Source organism: Hippopotamus amphibius, chromosome 5, assembly GCF_030028045.1.
Source record: "Hippopotamus amphibius kiboko isolate mHipAmp2 chromosome 5, mHipAmp2.hap2, whole genome shotgun sequence".
Taxonomy (NCBI): Eukaryota; Metazoa; Chordata; class Mammalia; order Artiodactyla; family Hippopotamidae; genus Hippopotamus; species Hippopotamus amphibius.
The window spans coordinates 12,713,715-12,727,467 of NC_080190.1; the positions used below are offsets into that span (position 1 = coordinate 12,713,715).

Sequence of the window (13,753 nt, forward strand, 5' to 3'; positions counted from 1 at the left end):
ACTATTAACAGTCTTGTGTGCACAGCCTTTGGCTCAGCTATAAATACTTCCAGTTATTTAACTGAATTAAAAAATGTACACAGAAAATTGGTTTAAAATTGTTTACCACTGGATTGCTTAAGAGTGAAAAACTGCCTACATGTCCAACATCATGGGTTGAATGTGTTCCCCTAAAAGTGAAATGTACCAGTACCTCAGACCTTATTTGGAAATAGGGTCTTTACAGTGTTACGGTGGGCCCTAAATCCAATATGACTGATGTTACTGTAAAAAGGAGAAATCCGGATGCAGAGACAGGCACGCACAGGGAAGATAATGTGAAGGCAAAGAGAGGCTGCCACATGAAAAATGGAGGATTGGAGTGATGCACACAGAAGCTAAAGGATGCTAACAATTGCTGGCAAACCATCAGAAGCTGGAGAGAGGCAAGGACGGATGATACCCCTACAGGTTTCAGAGGGAGCAAGGCCCTGCTGACATCTCAGTCATGGAGTTCCAGCCTCCAGAACTGTGAGACAGTAAGTTTCTGGTGTTTAAGACCACACAGTTTGTGGCACTTTGTTATGACAGCCTATTATAACACAGGCTTTGTATTAGATGACTTTGCCCAACTACAGACTAATGCTAAGTGTTCTGAGCACGTTTAAGACAGGTGAGGCTAAGCTATGATACTGGGTAGGTTAGGTGTATAAATGCATTTTTTACTTTGGATATTTTCAATTTACAATATGTTTATCAGGACGTAACCCCGTCTTAAGTCAAGGAAGATATGTATAACGTTCTAGTATTTCCCATTTTTATTAAAATATATATGTAAATATATGCTCAAATAAAAGTCTAGAAGGCCTTATTCAAATTGTTAATGGTGATTAGTCCTGGTTAAAGAGATTACGAGATTATTTTTTGGCTCTCTGGCAATGACTGATGCTCACTGTGGGTTAGATTACCACGACAACCCTTTGGGTAACAAAGGAGATGGCATGTGACCTGGACTGGGTCAATCGAACCGTGACCCATTCCCCAGGCAACAAGAATTGGTCCAGAATGGACCTGAGACTCATGCCAGGTCAAATAAAATCCCTCCTTAAAAGTTTCCTAACTGGACCTATCAGGGTCAATTCCTTTACCTCTATGGTAATAAAGCTGTAAGGAGATGAGCCCAGAGCCACTGACACCCATGATTCCAGGCTCACAGAGAAGGTCTCCTCCCAGGGAGAGGCAGGCAGCGACAGTGTCCCGGTGGCACAGAGCCCCTGGTTCCACAACTTCGACACGCCAACCTTCACAGGTAGGTGAGGAAATACCTGCCTTTTATTTGCTAGAATCTGTTCAAGTTTGCTCATGTTTTAAAAAAGACATTTTTAAAATGCAAATTTTATGAATGAATTAGGCTTAAAAGCTTGAAGAGGCCACAGCAAACATCCAATAACATTTTCTGTCTTCTTTAAATCACTCATGAACTCACTTAAGAGGATGGAACCATATAAACAATTACAAATATACTGAAAGTAACACTGTCTAAAAATATTTTAATACTTTTAAGCCACTGAAAAACAAGTACATCATGAAATGCGGCATTATCAAGTACTGGGTAGATTTTACAGGGATATCTCCCCCAAGGAAGAGCTGTAATAGAAAACATAAGTTGAGGGAATGCAGCAAGCATCGCTCACAGAAGTTTAAGTATATTCTGAAAATAATTTTCTAACTATCACCACTTCTGTTGCTAGTGGCTAAGACACATGCTATAAAATTATGAAGGGTGAAAAAATTGAAATAAAGACAATTTTGAAACCTAGGTGATACATTCAGTACACATTCAATTCCTTATTTTGAACATTATGAAAGCATACAATTTTTATTAAGAGAAAATCAGTTTTCTCCACCATCCCCCCAAAAAACTGTCAAATAAATATCTAAAGAATTTAAAGTTAACACAAATAATACAGATATGTGATTCCAACATAAAATATGTAACCGAAGTCAGTATGTTAACTTACCTGTCCGGTGCCAACGTCAAAAGACTCATAATCAACATGCACAGAAGAAACGTAAGCTCCGAGTGGGAGTTTCCTCTTGGACTGGTTAGATTCTGACGGAGGAGAAGCCATTTCTTTAGCTTTCTGAGAGCTTTCCTCTTGTCCTTTTGTCGAAGCGGCCATTACTGCCTTTTTTTCTGATGCTGCTTTTTTCTGTTTCTGTGAAATACCAAAATTTCATAATATAACTGAGGGAAAAAAATTATCAGTTATCACTACAAAATATCTATATCAATATTAAGGAATGATTAGTAATTTCTTTGGCATAATAATAGCATTGTGGTTATTAGAGAAATGTCCTTTAAGACACACATACTAAATATTTAAGGAAAAAAATACCATAATGTCTACAATCTATTTTAAAATTCTTAAGAAAAATAAAGAACAAAAGCAAAATGTGGCAAAACAGCTACAGTTAAATCTAAATATTAGCTATTATTATATTCTTTGCTCTACACGTTCCTATATAATTTAAAATTTTAATAAAAATTTAAAAAATGCTAACTTCTTCCTTTATGATCTCAACTTCAGACAGATAATTTAGAAGTACTTTATATAAGCGTGAAATATATACTTCCTATAAAGACATGTAACTTAACAGAAACTTATTCATTCAACATCCTTACACCACTATGTCTACATGGAGCCACTAACAAGTTTCCCTCAAACATCCCTGTAATGCCATAACTTATGCATCCAAGCTACTGTGGGAACCAAACCAGACTCCTTCTAGAGCTTTTTTAAGAACTATATAGAATACTTTTTTTTCTTTTATTTACAAAAATAAAAGCAAGGACAAATGCAGGACCTGGAAACAGCTTCTCATTTGTTCTTTTTGTGTTTTTACCAGCCTTTGCTTGTGCACATGGAGACAAATGTGAGAACGTTCTCTCACACACGGAGAACACAGCCTGGTGGAAAGGAACAACAGTAGCCCACTTGTGTCCTGGTTTTGGTGTGACCACTGTGCTCACCAGAGATATTGCCTCTCAACTCAATTTTCATTGTCACCTTCAATCAACCATCAAAAACACCATTCTGTGTCTAAAATGTGTTGAGTTGCACCTTTCTTTTCCATTTCCTAATACACCCCTATCATCTCTCTCTGAGTCACTGCATAATTACAGTGACTACGCCAGGAGATTTCTAACAGCCTCCAGTTTCATCCCCTTCCAACTTCATCCCCGCACTGTAAGCAAGTGAACTCCCTAAAACACCATCCCAGTCACAGAACTGCCCTCATTGCTCCACTGACCTATGGCATGGTTCTCACACTATGTCCCCTTAGAACAGAACCAGTAGTTTACGCTGCCGCTAAAAATGTGGCCCAGTTTACACACACACAAAATTAACGTAAAATTCAAGTTGATAAAAGAATTGTCTCAACTTCAAGATATGCTCCAATTGTTTTTATTCTTTAACACTCCATATCAGCCAGTAGGCCCTAGTCAACTGCAAAAGACAGCAAATATTAATGCACAAACCAGGACGGAATCAATATGGCTAAAAACTCACTTATTATAAGCATATTTGCTTGTGGCTGAAATTTTATAATGTGATTTACAGCACATAGTTTTAAATTTTAAGATTTCTGAAGTAAAAATTAAAATTTAGATTAGACAGATGATTCGGTGCTAAATCATAATTTATGATAAAAATTAATAAGCAAGTCAGCATTTCATGTTAGTTTAAAAGCACCATGACTTTCACAGCCATAAGAACATGTCTGAGGACCACTCCCTGGTAAGAGAAAACTGCCACATCTGCCACATTGGGCCTTCGGGACCCTGTGCCCTATCTTATTCTCAGCTCGCCTGCTGCTTCCACTGCAGAAGAGCGCTTGCCCACTCCTGGAAGGCCATTTCCCCTGACCCTACCCCAAGCTAAAGCCCCAACACCTTGGGGAAGTCTTCTCTCACCAACCCTAACCCCTCCTCCCCTGGCCAGGCCTCACCTGGCTCTGACAGCACAGGCAGCACTGTTAGAGGACTGATGCATCACCTGTGGTCAAATCGCTCCTCCTAACTAGACAACATACCCTCAGGTCATCTCCAAATCCCAAGAATTCAGCACATGCCTGATCCAAAAGATATACTCTTAAAGTGCTGAACAACTCAATTGCTTAAGCTAATCATAACAAATCAATCCTGTGACTTTATTGTCATATAAAGAAGTGGCATGTTAAGTTCTAAAGAAGTAACACAAAGAACCACAGAAGTTCAAAAGATGGAAGGATCAACGAAGACCATGTTAAAATAATAAAAATAAAATAGCCACCCTGTGCTACCTAACTTTTCAAAGTATATAAAAATCTCTGTAAAGTTAACTTAATGAAAATTAAAGAAATTATTCCCAACTGTTTTACTTTTTTTTTTTTTTTTTTTTTTTTGGCTGTGTCCAGTCTTTGTTGTGATAGGCGGGCTTTTTGTTGTGGTATGAGGGCTTCTCTCCAGTTGTGGCATGCGGGTTTTCTCTTCTGTAGTTGTGGCATGCAGGCTCCAGGGCGTGTAGGCTCTGTAGCTGTGGCACATGGGTTCCAGAGGGCGCAGGTTCTGTAGTTTGTGGCATGCAGGATCTCTAGTTGAGGTGCATGAGCTCAGTAGTTGTGGCACATGGGCTCAGTTACCCCACGGCACGTGGGATCTTAGTTCCCCGACCAGGGATCGAACCCTCGTCCGCTGCATTGGAAGGTGTATTCTTTACCACTGGGCCACCAGGGAAGTCCCTGTTTTACTTCTTTTTAAATGCTTTTTAGTTGTTGCTGTTACTGCTCTGATTTGGACTTCTAACAAATTTTGCTCTTTGGTTATTTAATGAAACGTGTCTGTGTTCCTTCTTATCCTTTTACATGGTGAGAAGGATGCGGAAGAGAAAATCAGCTAACATTTACTGGATGATAAGCTACATATGCATTACTTCATCCTCACTGCAATCCTATAAGAAAGGAATTATCACTCCCATTTTAGAAAGAAAACCAAGGACCAGAAAAGTTAAGCAAATTGCTCATGAATATGTAGTTAAAAAGTGGTTGAACTGGGAATCACGGTGACCAAGTCATCTGTTTGTCCAGGACTTACCCAGTTGTTGCACTGGGAAATCCCCAAATACCAATTTTAAAACTGAAAGTCCTTCATGCTGGGATTTGCTCAGCCCCAGGAAAGCCAGTAATTGGAATTTAATTGGAATTTAAGCCCAGTTCTGGCTGACTCCCGAGTCAAGGCTTCCATCAATTCCATTCCTGTGCCCTTGGGCAGGGAGCACACCAGCTGACCTAACCATGATGGTATTAACAAAACTTCCAAAATATAAACACACTAGTCCCAGATGAATTTTGTTTCCTTTTAGATGCAGAGATGAACCTTACCAGTTTGACCGCTTTATGCTTTACAAAGTTAGCTATCTTCTTTCTGGGTCCAAGGGGTATCCCCATTTCCTTCAGGTCATCCACTGTACACATAAGCTTTAAAAGAAAACAAACAAGCACATTAACTAGTCAATCTAATGACACATGAATTGAAATTGAAAAGAGGAAATTATGAAAAGAAATCATATCATCTAAGGTAACAATATCCAGTCAATTTTTTTTAAGTTAATTTTTTTTGCCCCTGCTCTCAATTTTTTTTAAATCATGAATTAATTTAGGTTGTAAAAGCTTAGGCCTCCACATCGAAGTCACTCCCTTAATTTTTAACAGAAAATATGTGCATGTTGCACAGAATTCTTTCCTCATACACAGGAAAAACAATTTTAGACAAAAATGAATCAAACTATCATCAGTACCAGGGATTCCATATTATACAGTGAAGTCTTTCCCCTCCACCTGTCCCAATCACCCAGTTCTCTCAGCAGCAACTGCTGGCAATTCACTGTCCTTCCAGAGATATCTTACGTATACACAGAATCCCATGTTTTCCCATATGTGTGTAACCTATACACAAATAGGACTGAACTTTGGTCTTTTCACATAACATACCTCAGAGGTCGTTCCACAGCAATATCCCTGACACGGCCCCATTCATTCAACAGTTGCAGGCTATGCCACTGTGTGGATGCACCACAAATGATTTCTAGGTGTTTCTAAGGTTCTGCTATTATAAACAATACTACAGTGAGTATCCTTGTAGATATTCTTGTATGAATATTTTTCCATAGGAAATATTCCTGGCAGTGAAATTGCTAGGGAAAAGGGTATGTATTTTTTATATTTTAAAAGATATTGCTGGACTGCCCTCTATAGAGGCTGTATCAATTTATACTCTTAACAATATAGAACAGTACCTATTTCCCCTCATCCTGGTCACATACTATATTAATATCAAACTCTTAATATTCTTGCCAAACTGACAGGTTAAAAAAAGCTCATGCAGTTTTAATTTATCAAAATATTTCTCAAGAGTTTTCATATGATAAGAAGTTGTTATTTTCTTTTCTGTACAATCATCTGCTCATATTCTTTGCCTGTCTTCCTACTGTGTTGATGGTCTTTGTGTAACTAATTTGTAGAAACTTTGAATAGTAAGGAAATAAACACTCTGCTATATTGTGTACTTCAAATAGTCTTCTTAACCTATCATTGGCCTTTAGATGTTGTTTATGCCATCCTCTGCTATGCATTTTTTTTCCTTTATGTCTTCTGGGTTTTAAGTCATACTTAGAAAAGCCTTCCCAGATTATTTTAAAAAGCTCTCCTGTTTTTTCAACTTTTTAAACATTTAAGTCTCTGCCTTATCTGAATGCATTGTGACGTAAAAGTGTTTAAATCTTATTAATTTTCAATCTCATACACAGGAAAAACAATTTTAGATAAAAGTAAATCAAACTATCACCAGTACCAGAGATTCCATATCAATCTTTTCCTTTTCAAAAGTGCTAACGTATTCAGAGAGGCTAAGTGCTTCCAGAGTTTCTTGCAAAGTCAGGACTTCTTCATCTTCAACATCAAGGTCACAAGACTCATCCAACGTCAGCTTTGGCTCTTCAGGTATCTTTAAACAAAAAAGTTGGGAGAACATTACAAAGCTCCCATAAAATATTTTCTGATCCATGGAAAAATCTTAACTCTGTTCTATACACAAATTGTAATTTTGGGCAGTTTGTTACCCAAAGTTTAATATTCTGAAAAAGTATATATATTTAGTAAATCACTCACGCTCCCATTTCCTACAATTTACTTCACATTTTTTAAAGAAACCACAAACTTTCTCTCACATTTAAATTTATAATCCATAAGGAAGACGAGTGAGAAACTCAAATAATGAGCTACACGATTCCATTACACTCCTAAACCTCAGGGTATTTTGTTACATAGAATCACTTCAAATTTTGGAAAACTCTTCTGCTCCAACTCTAAATCCAGATGTCAACTGGGCCATACCTGCTTTTCCTGAAAATGTGGCTGCTTCACAACTCCATTAGCAACAGCAAAACGCCCAGGAGACTTTGATAAATTCAAATCTTTTTGATTAGTCAGGATATCAAACAATATTAAAGAACCTTAAAAAAAAAAAAAAGCATTTTGCTTTACAATGTACTAGGTGCTGTTATAACACTAAATAAATTCTCTTACTTTTTTTTGTTCAAAGTCCCAAGCAGAAGTCACATAAAGTTAGATGTTTATCAAGATCTGATAATCAATATTCTTGTTTTACCAAGCAGCAGAATAAATTAAAATATAAAGCATTCTTAGGTAACATGAAACATGAATAGCAAAGACAGAATGTAAACTCAAAGCATTCATTTCTACCCTTTACAAAACTTAAAATCTTTAATTCTAAATCTCGAATGTCACCCACATTGAAAGCAGTGATGACTCAACAAAAATTGTATTTAAAATGTGGACATTTGAAAGTTTTACCTAAACTGTGACCAGCAACAGAGACCCCGCCTTTGAAGTCTGGGTTCCGACTCATGAAAAGTGCATACAGACGGTTTATCTCCAATCCCACTTTCTCCACAATCGTCTGACAGTAGGTGGGGCTATTGTAAAATAAAATGTCTAGCAAGGTTTCATTGGTAAAGTGACGAAACCGACCAATACTTGGTAAAGTGATTTTCTTAATATTCCTGTTTAGAAAGGAAAAGAAGTTATATTTAGTCAGTAAGTACCTTAAATTTTACGGCATTTTACAGCTGATTCACTTCGTTGTATAGCAAAAACTGGCACAACTGTGTAAAGCAATTATATTCCAATAAAGAGCTTAAAAAAAATTTATGGGTTTTTTAAATTTTCACTTTTGAATCCTGAAAATACACTGAGAAAAAAAATCCCACAAACTAATTATGGTTGATTTTATAGACAGTTACTGTAAATAAATCAAGATAAACCAAAAAAGCTGTCATTTGTGCTTATAACTATACTATGAATTTGGGGATTCTCTGAAATTATCATATAAAATAAGGCCAAAGCAAAAATTTCTACTTCATTTTTAAAGTCTTTCCTTTTAAAGAGGAAAACCTACTCTTCCATTTTTCTTCCAATTTACTGGAAATCAGGATACCTGACAAAAATTGTGGGTGGCAAAGACAACAGGGGATGTAGCAAGAAGTTAAAAAGGAGCTTAATGGAATGAAAATCTTTCCTGATTTGAGAATGGCCATACTTCAGGAACACCCACAGAGAAAGAAAACACCCCCACAACAGGGCCTCACATGGATAAATAGAATGTTTCTAGGGTTAGTTTTATTAAAGTATGTGCCCTGAAACATCATGACATTCACTAAAATCCAAGTATGTCATTAGCCCTGTGTTCCTAGCATAAATATTTCCTAAATCTGTGGTCCCCAACTGCAAGCATTCAAAATTGAGTGGAAGCATTTTTAAGTTGTCACAGTGCCTGGTAAGTGCTGCTGGCATTTAGTGGCATTTAGACTAAGGATACTAAATGGCCTACAATACACACAACAGTCTTAAATGACAAAGAACTGTCCTGCCAGAAGAGTCTCCACTGAGAAACAATAATCTAAATCAGTGGTTCTCGACCAGGGGCGATTTTAACCCCAGGGGACATCTGGCAACGACTAGAGACATTTTTGGTTGTTAAACTGAGGATAAGGTTGTGCCACTCTCATCTAGAGCGTAGAGGCCAAGGATGCTGCTAAACATCCTACAATATACAGGACAGCCCCATGTCTAAACCACTATAGATTAGTATTTTAAAAGAAGCTTAAGTTTCTTAGATTCTCTTAAATATTTACAATAGGAATACACACACACATACATACATGTGTGTGCAAACACCCACACAAAGCAGCACATAAACTTAAGTGTTTAATTATATGTCAGAGCAAGGATATAATTAAAGTTTTTAAGTATATTTGTTGAAGTCATAATAAAATTACTTTATACAATAGTTTAAAATTTGAATCTAAGTTTGACTAATCTGAAAACCAAGTTATCAAAATCCACAAACCTGTCAACACCTGTGGCATCCCCACCCAAGGAACCATGCCAATGAACCGGAAGGAATTCCACTCTGCTTACTTTCCGATCATCTAAAGATTTCTTGAAATGTGTCTGCAGCAATTTGAGAGAAACCACCCTAAAATCATCCACTTAAAAAAAAAATCAGGGAAGACAAATTAACTTGATTCAATTTTCCTAGCTTGATAAGTAGTTAGCAATTACCTCAATTATGCCAGTATTTTTTATAACACAAACTTTTCAAGCAAAAAAAAGTGACAAAATTAGTCCAAAAAAGAAAAAAAAAAACACCTTTAGGAAGTTCCTGTTAATGTTTCATTATTTTATAGGAATATATATAAATGACTGAACAACATTAGCTCAACTACCACTACTGGGAGGCAGAAATGCTCTATGGGTAGACCCTGGAATCAAATTACCTGCTCCAGAACCTACAGATAGTGACACAGGAGAGGTTAACTCATCCTCTGGGCCTCAGTTCCTCACCTAATAGTAAAGATAATAGTAACAGCACCTATACCCCACAGGGCTATTGTGAGGGTTAAATAATATAACACATGCAAGATACTTGGCACATACCAAGTTTTCAGTAAATATGAAATATTACTACAGACATAATAATAAAACTTCAAAAATTTAAGTAAACCAGGCAGATTCATAGTTCCTTTAAATAACTTCTCACAACTAATTCACATAAATCAGTTCAATGCACAGGTGTTCCTAGTGCCTGAAAGTGCACAGGCAGAGGCTCTCAAGCTAAATTATTTCCAAGATCCCTTCTAATTCTTCAGCCTACGATTTTACGAGTTATAAATGTCATAAGAGCAAATCAAGTACAAATTAGTACTGCCCAGTGATCATTTAAATCTCCTCTTACAGTTCCTTAACCAAAAGCATACAGCTGGAAACTATCTTAAAAATGAAGGTTTAAAAAGTCCTTCTAGTAGTTCTCCAATCATTTCATGAAATAAAGTGACTAACACTTACCGCATTCAATAATGCTTCTAAAGCGCAAGTCACACACAGGTCCAATGCCATGCACCATGAACATCAAATGGTCAACCTGAGGCATTTCCCCTGCGAAAGAAAGACAGACATGTATACATACATCATACAAACATACAAGCTGAGGACTGGTTTAGGTTTTCTCAATTGAATAGCAACATTCAATATTCCTTTTGTCATCACAAACTTGCCAAAACTAGATGAACAAAGCTCAAAGTCCATCTTGGCAAGTAACAGTGAACTAGACCAAGGAGTGGAGGAAGCAGGCCATTTCTGATCCCAGAAGCTATGAGCCAATGACGATCATCAGTTCTGTACCTAAAGAGGCTCCATAACCTTGAGATTTCTTCAGAACTCCCCAGGACACTAAGCCCCATGTGGAGAATCGATCTGCCAAGATAAAACTTCAAAATCTTTTCCCCAAAATCCTTCTCTTTGTTAGATTCATACATACTCTAAATTAACATTTCCAAGTTAAATCTACTGTTTTACTCTGGTTATTTCATTCAGATTCATAACATAAGTACATTTATTTCCAAATCCTGCTCACTGCCTGTTTTTATAAAGTTTTATTGCAACACAGCTAGGCCCATTTGTTTACATACTGTCCACAAATGCTTTCACACTACAATGGCAGAGTTGAGTGGATACAGCAGAGTCTGTATGGCCTGCAAAGCCTAAAATATTTACTAGTTGGCCCTTTGCAGAGAAAATTTGCCACTCCTGCACTAAAGTAATACAGACTGGTAGAGGCATGACAAAACAAGCCCAAAAATACTGCCAAAAGCCTGATTTCAACAGCAAGTGCTTCTTCACAACAATATATATTTTCAAATCTATATTACATGGTTTATGCACCTTCAACAGAATTCTAAATTAAAAAACAAATATAAAAGTAATAAAGTTAAAAGGAAAGTTATGTGCCAATCTGGCTGATTTCGGCATGTTATGGCAGGTAATCCTAATAACTGTTTCCTTTTTCATCATTCTAAAATAGAGAAGTCTAAAAATGACCTCAGTCCTAAACAAATTATACACACCACCAGGAATTTCATCAAGGTTATCATCAATCCCACGCTTTACAACCCTGGGTCTTGTCTGTCCATCTTGTGTGGTCCCCCATTCATCTGGCACTGATGAAGGCTGGAACTGAACAATAACCTTCAAGATACAAGAGAAAGATTATGACTGAGCTCACTACGAAATTCACTTCCACCATAAGTTAAATAACTTATTTCAATACATAATAAACTACTTTATAGTATAGTTTATAAATCAAATACTTGTACTATTCCTCCAAAATCAATTTTGTAACAGTCCTGCTAGTATTCAGCAACCATTAAAACTAAGCAAATCAATACCGTTATTTCCAATGTTTATGTTGGAAAATAATACAACTAAATAAGAAACAGTATGCCTTGATCTAAAAATATAACAAACATTTAGGTTTACACATAAGAAATTAAAGCAATAGAGGAATCTTTGTTTTGTAAATACATATAAGGCAAAATCCTCTAAATAACAATGTGCGAATTTAATTTCAATGCCATAAACGGATTTACCCACCACTTTTCAGGAAGACATATACGATTCTGTTAAAACCACTGTATTAAATTTTGTCCGATGTCATATGGAAAAATCTCAAGTAAACAACCTCACCTACCATCTAAAGGAATCAGAAAAAGAAGAACAAACAAAGCCCAAAGTCAGTAGAAGGAAGGAACCAATAAAGATCAGAAAGGAAATAAATAAAATAGAGAGCAACAACAACAACAAACCAATAGGAAAGATCAATGAAACCAAGAGCTGGTTTTTTGAAAAAGATAAACAACACTGATAAACCTTTAGCCAGGCTTACCAAAGAGGAAGAGAGGACCCAAATAAACAAAATAAGAAATGAAAGAGGAGAAAGAACAACCGATACCACAGAGACACACAAAAAAATAAGAGAATACTATGAACAGTTATATGCCAACAAACTGGACAAATCAGAAGAAACAAATTTCCAGAACCATACAATCTGCCAAGACTGAATCAAGAAGAAACAGACAATTTGAACAGACCAATCACTAGTACTGAAATTGAATTTGTAATAAAAAGAACTCCCAGCAAGTGAAAAGTCCAAGACCAGAGAGCTTCACATGGGAATTCTATCAAACATATAAACAGCTGATAAGCTGATACCTATCCTTTTCAAACTATTCCAAAAACTGAAGAGAAGGGAACTCTCCCAAATTCATTCTAAGAGGCCGCCATTACCCTGATACCAAAACCAAACATACTACAAAAAAGGAAAATTACAGGCCAATATCTTTAATGAATATAGATGCAAAAATTGTCAACAAAATATTAGCAAACCAAATCCAAAAATATATAAAAAGGATCATACACCATGATCAAGTGGGATTTATCCCAAAGATGCAAGGATGGTTCAATATTTGCAACTCAGTGTGATACAGCACATTAACGAAAGGAAGGATTAAAAATCACAATTATCTCAATAGATTCAGAAAAGCATTTGACAAAATTCAATATCCATTCATGATAAAAAAAACTCCCATCAAAGTTGGTACACAAAGGGAACATATCTCAACATAATAAAGGCCATTCATAAAAAAACTCACAGCTAACATTCATACTCGCGATGAAAAGCTGACAGTATTTCCTCCAAATTCAGAAACAAGACAAGGATGCCCATTCCTCCCACCTCTATTTAACATAGTATTGCAAGTCGCAGCCACTGCAATCAGAGAAAAAAAGGAAATAAAAGGCATCCAAACTGGAAGGGAAGAAGTAAAACTGTCACTATTTGCAGATGACACAACACTATACATAGGAAACCCTAAAGTCTCCGCCAAAGAACTATTAGAACTGACCAACGAATTCAGTACAGTTACAAGATTAATATACAGAAATCTGTTGCTTTTCTATAAACTAATAATGAACTACCAGAAAGAGAAAGCAAAGAAGACAATCCTGCTTAAAATCTCATCATAAAGAATAAAATACCTAGGGGGAATTCTCTGGCAGTCCAGTGGTTAGGATTCCAGGCTTTCACTGCTGGGGGCCTAGGTTCAATCCCTGGTTGGGGAACTAAGATCCCGCAAGGCGTACAGCAAGGCCAAAAAAAAAAAAAAAACCCTAGGAATAAACCCCAATGTTCAAAGCAGCACCGTTTACAGCAACCAAGATATGGACGCAACCCAGGTGTCCATCAACAGACAAATGGATAAAGATGTGGTGCACACGCAGTGGTTAAGAATCCGCCTGCCAATGCAGAGGTCACGGG

General features: G+C 36.7%; 1 protein-coding gene across 9 annotated transcripts in view; it reads right to left on the reverse strand.

The window, feature by feature from the left end:
- The window catches only part of SEC23IP (SEC23 interacting protein), a 42,136-nt gene that overhangs the window by 13,255 nt on the left and 15,128 nt on the right, over nucleotides 1-13,753 (reverse strand). For 5 of the 9 annotated variants that reach the window (XM_057735026.1, XM_057735025.1, XM_057735030.1 and 2 more), the window contains exons 6-14: nucleotides 11,505-11,625; nucleotides 10,447-10,536; nucleotides 9,449-9,590; nucleotides 7,894-8,102; nucleotides 7,414-7,532; nucleotides 6,872-7,024; nucleotides 5,404-5,499; nucleotides 2,001-2,198; nucleotides 1,128-1,280 (exon numbers count right to left, since the gene is read on the reverse strand). In XM_057735026.1, the coding sequence (XP_057591009.1) occupies nucleotides 1,128-1,280; nucleotides 2,001-2,198; nucleotides 5,404-5,499; nucleotides 6,872-7,024; nucleotides 7,414-7,532; nucleotides 7,894-8,102; nucleotides 9,449-9,590; nucleotides 10,447-10,536; nucleotides 11,505-11,625 (1,281 nt within the window). The remainder of the gene's footprint in view (nucleotides 1-1,127; nucleotides 1,281-2,000; nucleotides 2,199-5,403; nucleotides 5,500-6,871; nucleotides 7,025-7,413; nucleotides 7,533-7,893; nucleotides 8,103-9,448; nucleotides 9,591-10,446; nucleotides 10,537-11,504; nucleotides 11,626-13,753) is intronic. The other 4 variants (XM_057735029.1, XM_057735028.1, XM_057735027.1 and 1 more) reach the window with 1 other exon arrangement.